Below are 16,623 nucleotides of genomic sequence, written 5' to 3'. Positions count from 1 at the left end.
TGACAAGAGACCTCTACAGAGGGAAAATTGGGCATGATCACACCCCTTGCTACAAAGCTGTTTGTCACTGCTAAGGGAACATGAACTCACAACAAAATCAACACCCAAAGGGTGGCCCACGTCATGGTGTCAGATACAGGGATACTAAAGTTAGTATGCTGACTGCATGTACTTATTTTCTTTCTTACTCAATGCATCTCCTCCTCATGAATCATACATTCAAAACTGATAGATCCATCTATTTCCATTTCTAAAAGAGAACACGTAAAGAAAATCAAGTTTAGTTTTTTTCTGCATATACACAATCAGAAACAGACTGTGTTCTTAGGAATAGCACGATCAATGAAGAAATCAAGAAGTCTGCAGGCCTCATGTGGAGAAGACTTTAAATGTCTCTCAATCTATCAACAGGAAAATACAAATGAGTGTTCAACTACATGATCTGTCTGAAGTCACACTCACATCAAATCATCCTAAAAATCTTAGAACTAGAGTTAGGAATCACCATAGGCCATTAACAAAAGGGAACATCCTTATCACAATTCTGACTGTGGTATCAACCAGAGAAGGGTGACACATATAGGTCTTAAGAAAATTCTCAAAAAGAGAAAAGTTCAGGGATTTATGGGCCTATTAACTATGATTCTGAAACAAAAAGGAACTCTGACTATGGGATTTAACATTAATAAACTGTCTTGGTTATATATCAGCTTTAGCACCCAGCAAGTTGTGTGGCAACAGAAAAGTTCACAAGTAAAAGAAGAAAGTGAAAGTGTTTGCTGTCCGGTGAGCTGGGTTTTCCCATCTGGCCAACAGTCTCTAAATGACTGAGAGCAGAGTATGGACAGCACTGAACTGTACTGCAAACAGTTTAAGAGCTCAGCATGATGGCACATGTCTAGTCTCAGCTTCTCCAACTAATCCTCCTAACGAAGGAGGATTAGTTGAGCTCATGAGTTCAAAACACACCTAGGCCATAGAGTGAAACCTTACAAACTCTTCCTCCAGAAACATGAGGTTCAACAGTTACACAAGCCCAAAGAAAAGAAAAAGCTCAAAGAAAACCGGAAGAACTCTGAGTTTAAAACAATGTTATTAAAGAACATAGACTAATGCCCTAGTGCTCTACTTTCAAATAATAATTCAGAGTTTTGTTTTTCTAACTGGGCATGGTGTCATATGTCTATAAATCTTAGTACCTGGGATGCTGAGGCAGGAGGATTATGGGTTCAAGGCCAGCCAATGCTACATAGTAAGAAGCCTGCCTGGACCATATAGTAAAGCCTGTCTCAGAGAGGGAAGGAAGGAGGGAGGAAGGGACAGAGAGACAGAGAGAGAGAGCATATTTAACATATGGATTCCACATTATACAAAGAAAAAGAAGTTAATTAATTAATTAAAGGTCCCATATTAGCATCTGAAAGGCCAAAAATATATTTACTTCATAGCAAACTACCATGTTAACAAAAGATAAATTCTAGGGCGGGGAGTGGTAGCACATCTTTAATCCCAGCACTCAGAAGGTAGAAGCAGGTGGATCTGTGAGTTCAAGGCCAGCCTGGTCTACAAAGTGAGTCTAGGACAGCCAAGGCTACACAGAGAAACCTTGCCTCGAAAAACAAAAAACAAACAAACAAACAAACAAACAAAAAGGATAAATTCTAAAAACTAGTTCTACACAATGTTGAAAACTGCTTTATTGCAATTTGGGTAACAATTCATACGGGCTGCTATTGTAGCAGAGGCTACAGCATCACTGTTTTGCAGACAGCACAGACTTTTTGTTCATATACACAACGCAGCAGCAGAAAAGGAAAACAATCAGGTACCCAGCAGGACAACTTACAGACTACAACCTTCTCCTCAGAAGAAATGTGCTAGCCCCTAGCTACTGTGGACGAGGATCTTCCCAGGCCTCCCCTTGACCACACTGTTCTTACACACTCACTAGGAGGTGATTATCTGTCATCACTCTAATCCCACCCACTTCCTAAACAATCTCTACAGTCAAAGGGAGACTTACCTCGGCAAAATGTGTTGGTGTGCTATTGTCTATCCGGCTGCCGCCACCACCTAAAAAACTAAAGAGAGAAGCAACGGTGGTGATTCTATTCCCAGGAATGAGCTCCCTTCCCAGAAGCTAAATATAGAATGGCAAAGTGAGAACAAAGCTCAATAAGGAAAAGCACCTCATCCCAACAGGACAGCTGCCAGCGACACTGTGTCTGCGAGAATATCCTAACAAGTAAAACAGTAACAGACACCCAAAAGAAAACTGGCAAACAACAAAACCAAGTGGTTTTCAAATGAATTAAAGCTACAGCAACTGGAAATTTGGGGAGAAGGGCCATTGCACAGAAAGAAGGATTCACAGCCAGTAACACAAGTCAGTTAGCCTAGCAAGGAAGAAAAGTAAACATGTATCCTCAATGAGTGTAAGAAAACAAAATATCTCAGCATCCAACCAGACAGATGATCGAGACAACTGAGGGTAGCGTCTTCTGGAATGACTAACTGTGTACTCTAAAGGGCCTGGTGTACATCAGCAGATTAGAAGAGTTCACTGCGTAGTTCTTCTTTGAACAGGCCTCCCTACTCTTAGAGTATCCTGCCCATGCTTAGGGCTCCCTGCTCCACTAACTGCTTCTGAACTCACCTACCAACTACATTTCCTCCAGATCCCTCTGCACTCCTGAGTCTGCTTTTGAGCTCTACCTTGTATTATACATAGCTAGGATTTGCTTCAACCATTTCAACCCTTTCCTCCTCTCATAAACTGAAAGGCAAAAACTGTATTTTATTATTAATATCTCACATATATACATTTATTATTTGTCAGATGTTATATAATAAATGCACTCCTTACGTTTGAAAACCTTGTGATGGCATATTCTATAACTCTAAAACATATGTTGCTGAACCAATAGTGTGGGTCTAAATGATAAAATACCTCTTTTCAAGGATCTAGAGAATAGGAAGAAATGAAACCCCACTGCTCATATGAAATTTGCAGAAAAGAAACTGGCTAGCCTTTTTGAGAAAGGAGGCTGGCCTGAATTATAAGAGCTGCTGGATGCCTCTTTAAGTAACAAACACAAGCAAGTATCCATGCTGCCCAGAGGACCTTGAACCACTACACGCTACTGTCATTTTCAGTGTTACAGCACTAGTGCAGGCACTGTGCTGATTCACTGAGGAAACAGACAGACCCAGTCAGTCTAAAACCAAAAGCAAATATTATCCTTTCTGTACTCATTCTCAAGCCTTACTCCAATGAGAAACCACTTGATAGTGTGTTTGTATAAGAAATTAAAAATACTTTTAAAAATCATTTTAATTGTACAACAAAGTACTTTAACAGCTATCCTAAATAAATAATTGTACTACCAGATTATATAATACATGCCTATACAGCTACTTTATTGTCCAAATCTAACAGGCTTCCAAGCATCATCTTTCCTAGGCTGTGTGGTTGGTAGTTGGTAGTGGTGATAGTGTGTGTGTGTGTGTGTGTGTGTTGTGTCCTGTTTTTGAGACACAGTTTGACTATCTAGTTCAAACTGGCCCTGAACTCACTAGCCCACTCTAGTCTCAAACTCAGGATCCTTCTGCCTCTGCCTCCCAAGTGCTGGGATTACAAGTGAGCACCACCATATATGGCTTCTTTCCTACCTTTACTGCATGATTTCAGAAATTCAAATGTTAATAATTCAAATAATTAACTCTATCTTTTAAGGTTCTGCTGCTCTGAGACTCCTCCAGCATTCCCTTTCTTTAAAATTCTACATCCCCTTAAGAGTAAACAAACTGGAGCTGGAGAGATGGCTCAGTGGTTACTAGAACTAACTCTTCTTCTAGAGAACCCAGGTTCAATTCCCAGCACCCACATAGCAGCTCACAACTGTCTATAACTCCAAGATCCGACATCTTCACACATATACATGCAGGCTAAACAATGCACCTAAAATTAAAAATAAATAATTTTTAAAAAGAGTAAACAAACTAACTATAGAGAGGGGATAATAAAAGCAACAATATCCTAATAAATTTTACAAAATTTAAGAAAGTTTACAAGATGTGCTCTAGTATGTGTGGAAGCAGATGGGGCCCAATATGTTATATTTACATGCAAAGACTTCCTCATATTGATTTGTTTTTCTGGTACTGAGGTTTGCAACACACCTACCACTGAGCAACATTTTCTTTTACTTTTTCTTTAGAGATAAGGTCTAAGTTGGCCAGGCTGACCTGGGAACTTTATAGCCCAGGCAAGCTTTATGGTCATCCTGCCTCAGCCTTCTAAGTAACTAATATTTTTGGCTTGCAGAATCATGTTCAGCTTCAATAAATTTTTACCATCCACTATTAATCACTGTAATTGCTAAGTACTAAAGTCAGCAAATACTTATAGATAATTCATCGCCTGTAAGACTCTGAGTCTAAGAATAGCATTTCTTCCCTCTTTAAAAGTACTGACCACCAGGTGATGGAAGCTCACACCTTTAATCCCAGCACTCAGGAAGCAGAGGCAGGCAGATCTCTGAGTTTGAGGCCAGCCTGATCTAAAAGTTCCCGGACAGCCAGGCTACACAGAGAAAGCTTGTCTCAAAAAAAAAAAAAAAAAAAAAAAAAGGCAAAGTAACAACAACAAAAAACCCATTGACTTTATTCAAAATCCACAGTATTTACATTCAAACAGTTGCCCCCAATAGCATCTATACAGGACAATCTTTGACCAATACAGGCACAAATACAAGAATGGAGTGAAAATGGAATCTGCAGAAGTCAGAGTTCCCTGCTAGCAAAGGATTCAGCTTGCAGCTAGCCATCATACTCAGGTATAACTATACTTTATATAAAAGTTCTCTACATCTAAAGAAGCCAGAATTATTATTTTAAAGCTAGGGAACATTCATTAGTTACTCCCCTACAACCTTTATACTCTTTATTCAACACATGCAAAGCATAAGTACTTAAATACATACCTGATGCAATTATAATAACACAAATAAGAAAAAAAATCAAAGTTAGCATGCCATCCACACTAGCAATTTTGCAGTCATGCCAGCATTATGCATTGTTACTTAAAACCAAAACTGTTACCCTACCATTCAAGTGTCTGCACCATCCTACACCCCATACCACACACTGCTCCAGAAGCCCCAACTCATTTACATATACAACCATCAACCATTAGTACAGTAAACTAACAATACATACTTTACAATGTGCAGTTTTTCCTGGTTGTGGAAGAGACCTTCAACTTTAGATTCTGCCAACAGCAATATAAAGGAATTATGAATTGGCATAAACCTCCAAAGTCACTCCAAGATTAAGAGACCTCAGGTTACAAATTTGCTTTGAGCAGTTAGTATTTTGTCAATCAAGTCAAATGCTAGAATTAAGTTCTTACAGCTTTATTCACAAAAACCAAGAAATATATTATCACTTAGAGAAAACATTTCCTCTTTTTATCAATATTGTACCTTTACCAAAGCCAAGAAAACAAACCCAACTATTAATATTGCAACAGCAGGAAGGCATTTGGCAACACTAATCTTCCATCTGAACAAGGGACCTATGGCTTCTCTAGGCAGAGAAACAACTCAGTTTCCCTGGCTAGAAGATACTGTTTGCCTCCTTAGAATCCTTATCAGAAGTCACTCTATAGCCACCAAATATGTGTAACAGCAATTTAACTTCAGGCAACAAAGTAGCCACTAAAAATTAATTAATAATCCAAGAGGACCCCCAAAGAAACAAATGAAAATTTAGTAAATTTATTCTGATATGGCTACAGAGGTTTACTAGGTGTGACACAATAAGGGACAATGGATAAAATCATATCATCACATTTCTTTCCACATCTTTCCTTTCCATCTGCTCTCCTGTCCTCATGTGTGTGCACGTGCGCATGCACACACACAGCCTCTACTCCCAGGAGAGGGTAAGCTACAAAGCAAATTCCTTCCAGTTCACTCAGTCAACACTAAGAGAAAAGTTTTAATACTAGAAAGTTTGGTTTAGTCATAAGCTCATACAATACCTGGAATCATCTGTCACTTCCTCAATAAAGCCTGAGTCACATCTGGGACATATATATTCCTATAAAAGAAAACAATAAGTAAGTAAAAGTTTTTTATTTCATTAGGAATCTAAGCATGTGGCTTTAGGGGCTCATGAAATACAGAAGCTAATGGTCAGGCTGGCAGGGTGACTCAGAGGGCAGAAGAACTTTGCCCCCAAGCCTGATGATCTCAGTCTGATCCCCAAGCCGAGCACAGCAGAAGAGAGCAGACTTCCTGAAAATTGCCCTCTCACCTCCATACTTGTGCCTTTTCATGCACATACCTCTACACACAATAAACAAACAAACATACAACAAAAGCTTTAAGCATTTTAGATGCGGTTATTTATGTCTGTGTTTTGTTCAAATGTATGTCTGTACACGCGTGTGTGTAATGCCTGCGGCGGTCAGAAGATGACAGTGGACCCTGGAACTGGAGTCATTGATGGTTGTGAGCCATGTGGGTGCCAGGAACTGAACCCAGGTGCCTGCAAGATAACATGTGCTATTAACTACTGAGCCACCTCTCCAGCTCCATTTGTAAAAAAAAAATCAAAGCTGGCTTTAAAATGTACGTACTTGCCAGGTAATGGTGGTGCATGTCTTTAATCCCATCATTAGACAGGCAGAAGCAGGCAAGCCTGGTCTCTGAAGTGAGTTCCATTGACAGCCAGGGCTACACAGAGAAACCCTATCTTGAAAAACGAACGAATGAACAAAAGAAAGGAAGGAAAGAAAGAGGTAAAGTATGTACTTGCTAACTTCCAGGCTGTTTTATTTTCTAATACACCCTGGAAATAATTTCACAAGATATTTACAGAATAGATTCATAGATACGTATGTGGTTCTCATTAAAAGAATAAGGGGGAGTACTAAGGATTTGTTTCTTTGGTGTTTCTGTTTGTTTTTAATTTGGGATTTTGGGTTTTCTTCTTCTTTTTTTAATGTTTTTGGTTTGTTGTTTGAGAGGGATGATGGCACTAAAGGGTGGTTAATGTTCTTGTTAGCTTTCCGCCAACTTTGATAACTACAGTCATCAAAGAGGAGTCTCAGTTGAGAAAATGTCTCTATGGGACTGGGCTGTGGGCAAACCTATGGGGTATTTTCTTAATTAGTGATTGATGGGGGAGGGGGGAGGGACCAGCCCATTGTGGGTGGGGCCATCCGTGGGCTGCTGGTCCTGAGTTCTATAGGAAAGCAGGCTGAGCTAAGATCCGGTGACATTGAGAGAAGTGTGATATTCACGGATATGTTAGTTTGGCACAGGTTGTGGTGCTGGTGGTGACGGTGGGGCAAGTGTGCACTGTAAATAGGAGAAAATGTCAAAAAAAATGAAGCATAATAATAGTGCAATTTATCCTTGCTAAATGTACTGCAGTGTGCTATAATTAAATATGAAAACCTAAAAAATAAAAATAAAAAAATAAACTGACTGAGTAAGAGCAAGTGACCAAGCATTTCAGATAAGGATTTGTGAGAACTCATTTCAAACCTGTTTTGATTTGGATTTCTATCAAATGAGCCAACAAGTTACTGTCAAGGCTACAGACATAGATCTTACAGCTGCATGCCTATCACCTCCACTCATGGAGGTGAGCTGCTAAATCATGCCACTGAAGCCCGTACAATACCCATTGTTTAAGAGGTCAAATATTCTTTAAAATGTATACTTGTTCCAGATTCTTACATTACTGTCAACCCTGAAGTGCTATCAGTGACATATATGGCAATTTCTTGTATCCTCAAAGGGTGATGGCCCCATACTCTAATTCTGCTTATAACACTGGATTCAGGAAAAGCATAAAAATATTTAACACTGAAAAAAAAAAAAAAGAAAGAAAGCAGGCTGAACAAGGCATGGAGAGCAGGCCAGTCAGCAGCATCCTCCACAGCCTCTGTACCAGCTCTTGCCTCCAGGTCCCTGGCCTGCTTGAGTTCCTGTCCTTACTTCCTTTACGGTGAACTGTAATGTGGAACATAAGCACAACACACCCTTCCTCCCTAATGTTTCATCATGACCAAGCATGACTTAGACAACTAAGACAGCTGGTTATTTCTTGAACTAGAATAAATTAATCATCTAATTTTCTCTTCAAAGCTAATAAAATAACAGCTCCAATGAATATATCAAAGTAGTAGAAAAATATTAATGTTGATAGATAAAAAACTACTGTTTTGTTCTATGTATATCTAAGAAGTAAAGTAAATCACAGCATAAATCAATTTATAGCCTAGGAAATTAAATGAGGGTTTAAGCATTTCTCCCTTCGCCCCACAGGGTTTCTCTGTGTACCCCTGCTGTCCTGGAACTCACTCTGTAGACCATGCTGGCCTTGAACTCAGAGATCCACCTGTCTCTGCCTCCCATGTGGTGGGATTGAGGGTGGGGGCCGCCACTGCCTGGCTGAGGCTTTAAACATTTCTAATCTTTTGGTTTGTTTTTGATACAGGGTCTCACTATGCATGCCCTGCCTGGCCTGGAACTCCCATGAAGACCAGGCCTTCAACTCACAGAGCTCCTCATTCTTTAGTCTTTCAAACGCTAGGATTAAAGACATATAAGCCGCAATTCCCAGATTTTCTAGTCTATTTCTTAGTTAATGTTCTCAGCTCTTTAAATGATAAGAGTTCAAATAACTAAGGACAGTGAGGTGGCTCTGCAGGTAAAGGCAATGCCATATGTCTTAGTTTTCTATTGCTGTAACAAAATATCACAGCCAAAGTAACTTATGAAAGAGCGTGTTGAATTAGGCGGGTGGTTTCAGAGGGTTGGGGTCTAGGATGGTGGAGCAAAGGCATAGCAGCAAGTAAAGCTGAGAGCTTCCATTTACCCACAAACAGGAGGCAGAAGCTCAAAATTGCCAAGTCTTTTGAAACTTCAAAGTCGGCCAGCTTTTCTCCAGAAAAGCCTCATCTCCTAATCGGCCTAAACAGCCTGCAACTGGAGACCAGGCCCTCAAACATAGGGCAGTCTCACTCACAGCAGCACAGCACACCAGCCAGGCAGCCCTCAATCCACAGCAAAGTGAAGGGGAACGAACTCCACAAAGGAGCTCTGGCCTCCACACGCGTGCTCCAAGCACAACAGTAATAGGTACAATGTTTCTTAAAAAAATTTTTTGCCGGGCATGGTGGAGCATGCCTTTAATCCCAGCACTTGGGAGGAAGAGGCACACGGATTACTGTGGGTTCCAGGTCAGCCTGGTCTACAAAGCGAGTTCAGGACAGCCAAGGCTACATAGAGAAACTCTGTCTCGGAAAAACAAAACAAAACAAAAATTTAAATAACCAAAGTAGCACTACAAATTAGTTTCTGTATACTTCAATAATTAATCCTTCTTTAAATAATATCAAAGTTTGGCGCTAAGAAAGAATACACCTTAGAGACTGCTTATAGTTTTTACAACTGTGTTTTGTCTATTCAAATATACCTGAGAAAGACATTTTTAATTCTTTCCTTATTCCATCTACTTTCTGAACACTGAACATGGTTGATCTGCTGTAGATATAGTTGTGACTATTGCAAGCAAAAATGGAATAGTAATTCAAATATCCAGACATTTACTTAAAAGTGATAGAGCAATTCCTCACATCAAGATTAATTTGAGGAGCCAGTCAAATCAAGGAACCATGACATTTTGTAAAATAAATCCTTAACAAATAAACATCGGACAGAAAATATAAATTCTAGACTTTGCCTAGAGGACCCAGGACAGGTATTTCTAAAACAGAGTTTTAAGATATTAATCTGTTCAGTGAAGAAGGAAATTGTGTATGTGGGACTCTAGTGTCAAAAATTAGCACTTGGGAGTCAGGCATGGTGGTGCAGGCCTTTCATCCCAGCACCGGGGAGGCGGCAGCAGGTGAAGCTCTGGGAGTTTGAAGCCAGCCTGGTCTCCATGTCTATATGGTGAGTTCCAGCTGAAGCTACAGAGTGAGACCGTGGGGGACGGGGAGCCAGGGAGGAAGAAAGAAAATAGCAGGCTTGGAAGTTAGATAGGAATAGAATGAAGGTGGATACTCAGGATGGATCTAACAGGGACTAGATTATGGAAAACTTCAGGCTATGATGGACTTCACTCTGTAGATCAGCTCTCCACTGTTTTCCTCCATTACTCACACCGAGACACCCTTGTAACAGGTGTACTGTGAATTATTGTAAAAGTAAAACAAACTGAAGCCATATAAACCCTGACGCTCTCTTGCTCTTTTAAGCTGCACCCTCCCTGGCACAGTGATTCCATTCCTTTCTCCCACTTAAAAAAATGAATATAAATGAAGCTGATTTTAGAATCAACCCTAAAATGAATTCAATGCAATGCCTGCAGAGACTCACTCTCCAAGTATGAGATGGGTTTCAAGGCCTGATTGTTCCAGGCTGGGTATAGTGTAACCGGTGCAGGAATGGTGTTGCAAGACTGGCTTTTCCAGGTCTAGCTGCTCCACAGTGGAAGGCTTGGGCACATGCTCACCTGGCCTCCCTGGTGACAATTAGAGTGGAGGCCTGCATATTCAGCAGCTAAGCAGCCCTTGGGTGTCGTGCTGCTCATAGTCTTTGGCCAACTGCTATTCTATTATCTCTTATATTTCATTTTCAGTTTGTAGCTAAGGTTCAAAAGAATACAAAGTTCTTGCATCTGCTAAAGTCTTAGGTATGTCTGTCTCTGGCACCTATCACAGAACACACAACCAGGTCTAAGAGAACAAAGTCCTATCTACTGTTTCTTTACCTGGACTTTATTATTTTCCTTGTTTATTGTGCTCCTTTTTTCCCTTTTCTTTTAATGCTCTGTTTATTTTTATTTTATGTGCATTGATTGGTGTTTTGCTTGCATGTATGTCTGTATGTGTGAGGGTGTCAGATCCCCTGGAACCGGACAGACAGTTGTAAGCTGCTAGGAATTTAACCAAGGTCCTCTGGAAGAACAGCCAGTGCTCTTAACCACTGAGCCATCTCTCTAAGCCCACTGTACTCTTCTACTTTTTTCTTTCTTTCTTTCTTTCTTTCTTTCTTTCTTTCTTTCTTTCTTTCTTTCTTTCTTTCTTTCTTTCTTTTTTAGACTTTATTTATTTATTGTATGAATGCTCTATTTGCATGTACACCTGTATGCCAGAAGAGGGCATTAGATCACATTACAGATTGTTGGGGGCCACTAATGTGGTTGCCAGGAATTGAACTCAGGACCCCTGGAAGAGCACACAGTGTTTTTAACCACTGAGCCATCTCTCTAGCCCTGTACTCTTCTTTATAGAACTAGGTAACAATATTCTGGCACTGATGAGGGATCAGGGCCATCCTGAATAGGCAGTCCAGAAAGGGAGAAAGGGAGAGGAAAAAATACCTCTCTGTGAGACACCTCAGCTGATGATATTTGTAAGGGCGGGTATTTTCCTCTAGTCCATCAATCATAGGCATTGGTGAAGTCTCTATAATGCTTTGGAACAAGGGTGGCTTTGAGAATACATGCCAGATTCATCCACACATTATAGAGAGGATGGAGGAAAGAATCAAAGCACTGGAATGTAAAAAAAGATTGCGGTGGTTGAATGACAGAGACCCATATAGACTCATATATTTGAACACTTAGTCTCTAGTTGGTAGACTGTTTAGGAAGGATTAGGAGGGGTGGCCTTATTGGAAAAGGTGTGCCAGTGAGGGTGAACTACAAGGCTTCAAAAGAACAGGACAGGCCCAGTCTCGGTCTCTTAGTCTCTCTGTCTCTCTGTCTCTCTCTCTCTCCCCTCCTCCTCCTCCTCCTCCTCCTCCTCCTCCTCCTCCTCCTCCTTCTTCTTCTTCTTCTCTCTCTCTCTCTCTCTCTCTCTCTCTCTCTCTCTCTCTCTCTCCCCTCCCTCCTCCATTGTCTGTCTGTCTACAACTTGTGGATCAGATGTAAGCTCTCAGCTACTGCTTCCACACCATGCCGGCCTGCTGCCACTCTTCTCTACCATGCCATGAAAATCAGAGACTCACCCTCTGCTACTATAAGCAAGTGCCCAATTAAATGCTTCCTTTTATAATTTGCCTTGATTGTGGTGTTTCCTCACAGCAATGGAACAATAACCAAGAAAAAGACTTAGGCTTTATCATAGGTTATTGCCAAGTCTATCAGTTGCTACGGTGATGCAATGTGATGCTAAGGTCCCATTGCTGAAGACTATACTTATTTATGTCATCAAATACAGAGACATTGAGTAGTGCCTAAGTAGAAGCTTTACCCCTACTAACAAGTATTCATGGTGCTGGAAGGTTCTCTGTATAATACCAGAGAAGAAAGGTAATCATCAGTATCACTCAGCTATAAATATAAATCCCGAGGTCTGCAATAGCAACCTGCCTGCATGATAGATACACTGCAATAGTGGCACAAATGTTGTATAGGAGTAACCAACTGCTTTTTAAAACTTGGATTTCAGGACTATTCCATAAGATGTAACCCATACCTGGCATCACTAAAGTGGCCAAGAATCTGAGACTGACTAGGTCATGGTTGGACCGTGCTGTTAAGGTCAAGCCAGGCATTACCAGAAAGCCCCTGAGCTTGGTGCTAAATGATGGCCTCCCTTTCTCAGCTGGGTTCCTTCCTTTCCACCTGATCTGGGAAAAACCCAGGATCCTATAAGGAGTGTCATGTAGCCCTCAGGGAGATTACAGGCCCAACCCTTTCCAGATAACAAACTCATTCAGTGTGCAACTGGGGACTCCTGGAAATATCCTCCCCCATGTTAACGAGATGTCTTGGTACCTTAGCTTTCAACCAATGGCCATTTTCCATACCTCTGACTGTTCCTGGAGCTCTTCCCCATCTTCCGCTGCCCACAGGGTCATTGAGTGCTTCGTTCCCTTTAAATGATAGGACTGTGCTGCTGCATGTAAATGAAGTATCCCTGGCACCCCTAACCCCACAAATCAAACACATTTGCCCCCGGAACCCTCCCACTGCCCCAGGTTTATAATCCCTGATCACTCCACCATCTGAGACTTAACACTTATTCTGGGGAAAGAAGGACTCCCCTCCTCCCTGAAGGATTTGCCTTTGGATCGTGGGGTCTCTGCTGAAGCCCACTTGACCACCTCAAGCTGCTGATTGCCACAGAGCAGCCAGCAGACCGGCATTCCAGCCGTGAACCGACCAGGCACGGCTGTTTGCCCACACCCTTTGCCGTTAGCACAACAGGTTAACTGAAGCGCTGTAACACTGCAATGTCACCACTGGTTTTAGAACTCCCAAGTCCACTGCCATCTAGTATCTCATTTAAATGGGCTAATTATAACACAGTGGAAAGACTCATTATCACACCCCTGCTAAGATCGGGAGTGTTGCACACGGACCTCGCTCTATGTGCTCTATCATTCCTGAAGGAAGCAGAACCTGAGACTCCGAGCGGGCAAACCCTTGAGAGAAGCACATACTTCAGGGCCTCACTCAACCCTCATCAGAAGAGCTCCTTCTTGCAATAGATGGGAACTAACCTAGAGAGCCACTGCTGAACAATGCGCAGAGAACAAGAGACCCTGTAGCACTCAGTCCCAAATGAGACGTCTTCATCAAACTCTATCCACCTCAAGGCTCAGGGATCTACGTGGAAGAAGAGCCAGGGATGACAGATGACCCTAAGGAATCAGTGTCTTCCAGACACAGCAGAACTGATGCACATATGAACTCAGAGACTGTGGCGGCCTGCACAACATGGATTCAAGCCAGATGCGGTCCCAACACTGAGAGGGGAAAGTAAACACAAAGTCCTACCCTAACCAAGGAACTCTTTGCAATTGATACCTGCTGGTAAGGGGGAAACCAGTTTTCTCCCGTGGATTTTCACTGGATCTATTAATCTACTCCAGGATAAGTCTCATGCCCAGGAGTGGATGGCCAACATAAAACAAACTCCATGCCGGTTTTTTTGTTTGTTTGTTTTTTCTCTCTATGGTTTGTGTTTGTCTGTCTGTCTTTTGTTTTTGCTTTTTTGTGGACTTTTGGGTTCTTTTTGTTTAGCTTCAGCATTTTCCCCCCTTTTTGGTCTTTTGCATCTTTGTTTTGATTTCAGTTTTTGTAATTTTGGGCAACACAGAGACAGGATGGGACAGGACACAAGTTTCAGTGGGTAGAAAGGTGGTAGGAGTTGAAGGAGGTGAAAACATGATCAAAATATATTACTTGAAATTTTTTTTATATAAACAATAAATACTGCTCAGAGTTGTCGCAGATAAAAGATCACTTCAAGTCACTTCAGACTTCACAACATGGGTGAGGGGAAGCTGAGTAAATATCAAGAACTGAGTGATACAGAATATGCTACCTTCTCTTCATGATCCTAGACATGGTTTGTTCTAAAAACCAGGCACCTTCACATGAACAAGATGTGCCATAAGTACAACCAACAGCAAAAGTACTAATCCTTTCATTTGCAAGCACTAATCAAGCTTTCCTATTGACTTTCTAGTACCATAAAAATATTAATTTTTTCTAATAAGCAGACCATAGGAATATAAAAATAAGCAGATAAGCAGGTATGGTGGAGGGCTAGTAAGATGGCTCCATTGGTGAAATGACTGCTAGGCAAGCACCAGGACTTGAGATGATATCTCTGAAACTCACATAAAAAGCCAAGTGTGGCACCACCTGTAACATCCACCCTGGGGGAACAGAGACAGGTATATTCCTGAAGCTCACTGGCTGGCCAGCCTAGCCAAATCAATAAACTTCAGGTTCAGTGAAAAACCCATCTCAATAAATAAATAAAATAAAGAGTGGAGAGCAATAGCACAAAAACACCAAAATGTCAACTTTGAGTTTATACACACACATTCACATATGCACAAACCCATACTAAGAAGTACATATAACACACACACACACACACACACACACACACACACACACACACACACATTTTTTTAAGTAGGTATGGTAGCAGACATCTATAATCCTACCATTGAAAAGGCTGAGGCAAAAGGACTGAACATTTTGGACTACAAAATGTCTCAAGAAATTAAAATAATAATGAAGAAGAAGAAGAAGAAAAAGAAGAAGAAGAAGAAGAAAAAGAAGAAGAAGAAGAAGAAGAAGAAGAAGAAGAAGAAGAAGAAGAAGAAGCAGAAGCAGCAGCAGCTATACTACTAGGGTAATCCAGGGTAAGTATATACAACATCTCAGAATCAGGTATGTAGGCACCCAGGTTCCCTCTTTTCTGGGCAATGCCAAGAAGATCAGTTTATGTCAGCCTCTGACTTCCTTTTCTATGCTTTTATTGCTAACTTCCAATCTCCACCCTCCCTTGACTAACTGTACACATTTTCCCTCTGAAAAAAATAATGTAATTACTTTGCTGTTTTCTTAGTTATAATCACAACATAGCTGTGTCTTACACCAACTACAACTACACTGCACTTTGAGTGTTTGTCTATCACTTCTAAAAAAATGGCTAAATACATTCTTCTGATATTTTCAGAGGTAATTTTAATTACATTTACACACTTTCCATGACTTGAGGAGACTGTCGGTCAAATAGGAACCAAACACAGCCTTCTTCTGTCTACACACTCTTCCTCATACCTGGACACTGGCCTTAGGATCATTCTGATATTTTCAAATGTGGAGTTGTGAACTGTAAGGATAAAGGTATATGTTGGGGTGAGGAATGGACAGCAAAGCATGGATAATTGCCTGGCACTGTGGAAATCTTCCCTGTGTTTACTCACATGTTAATACAGCAAATCTTCTATTCAACCTTTCGACTGCACCACTGCACCCCAATATCTCCACTGCATATGCACCAGCATGGTCATGCTTTTTTGCCCTTTTTTTCTCCTCTGTTCCAAGGACTGTGGATTAGAGTCTTATACAGGCTAAGAAAACATTAAATCACTGAGCTATATCTTATCAAAAAAAAAAACATTCCATGAATTACTTCCATCATCGCATCTATAAGAAAAGCCTATCAAACCTAATTTACCAGCTGTGAGAAGGAGGAAACAGAAATGCAGTTATTTCCACTAAACTAAAGGTATTTCCTCCTGGGTCTGAACGCATACTATTCATAAACCTACAAGAAATATTTAGTAGTACCATAGATCAAATGAATTAAGATCCTACAGAATATTCCATCCAGTAGATACAAAATACACATTCTTCTTAATAGAACATGAAACCTTTCTAGAATATATCACATTCTAAGACACAAAGCAAGCAAAAAAAAAAAAAAAGCGCAAAAAAATAAATAAACAAAACAAAAAACAGGCTGGGTGTGATGGCACACGCCTTTAATCCCAGCACTTGGGAGGCAGAGGCCTGCGGAGCCAGCCTGGTCTATGAAGTGAGTCCAGGACAGCCAAGGCTACACAGAGAAACCCTGTCTCAAACAACAACAACAACAACAACAACAACAACAAACAAACAAACAAAAAACTAAGACACAAGGCAATTTTTAACATGAATACAAAAGAAAATAAATGAATTGAACAGAGTCTTAGACTGTAGCCCAGTCTGGCTTCAAACATACTATTTGCCCAGATTTGGCTTAAACTCAGAGCAATCTTTCTGCTTCTGTCTCTAAGT

The 16,623-nt window shown here is 40.8% G+C and overlaps 1 protein-coding gene across 2 annotated transcripts in view; it reads right to left on the bottom strand.

Moving 5' to 3' along the window:
- Window positions 1–16,623, bottom strand: part of RNF115 (ring finger protein 115) — a 59,050-nt gene that overhangs the window by 27,192 nt on the left and 15,235 nt on the right. The window contains exons 2-4 of one of the 2 annotated variants that reach the window (XM_084757368.1): window positions 6,047–6,105; window positions 5,221–5,272; window positions 2,024–2,081 (exon numbers count right to left, since the gene is read on the bottom strand). In XM_084757368.1, the coding sequence (XP_084613494.1) occupies window positions 2,024–2,081; window positions 5,221–5,272; window positions 6,047–6,056 (120 nt within the window). In that variant the 5' untranslated portion in view covers window positions 6,057–6,105. The remainder of the gene's footprint in view (window positions 1–2,023; window positions 2,082–5,220; window positions 5,273–6,046; window positions 6,106–16,623) is intronic. The other variant, XM_084757367.1, reaches the window with a different exon arrangement.

Source organism: Acomys minous (assembly GCF_964271855.1).
Source record: "Acomys minous genome assembly, chromosome: 14".
Taxonomy (NCBI): domain Eukaryota; kingdom Metazoa; phylum Chordata; class Mammalia; order Rodentia; family Muridae; genus Acomys; species Acomys minous.
Note: the sequence above shows the minus strand (reverse complement) of the source record. Positions and strands in the feature narration are given on the sequence as shown.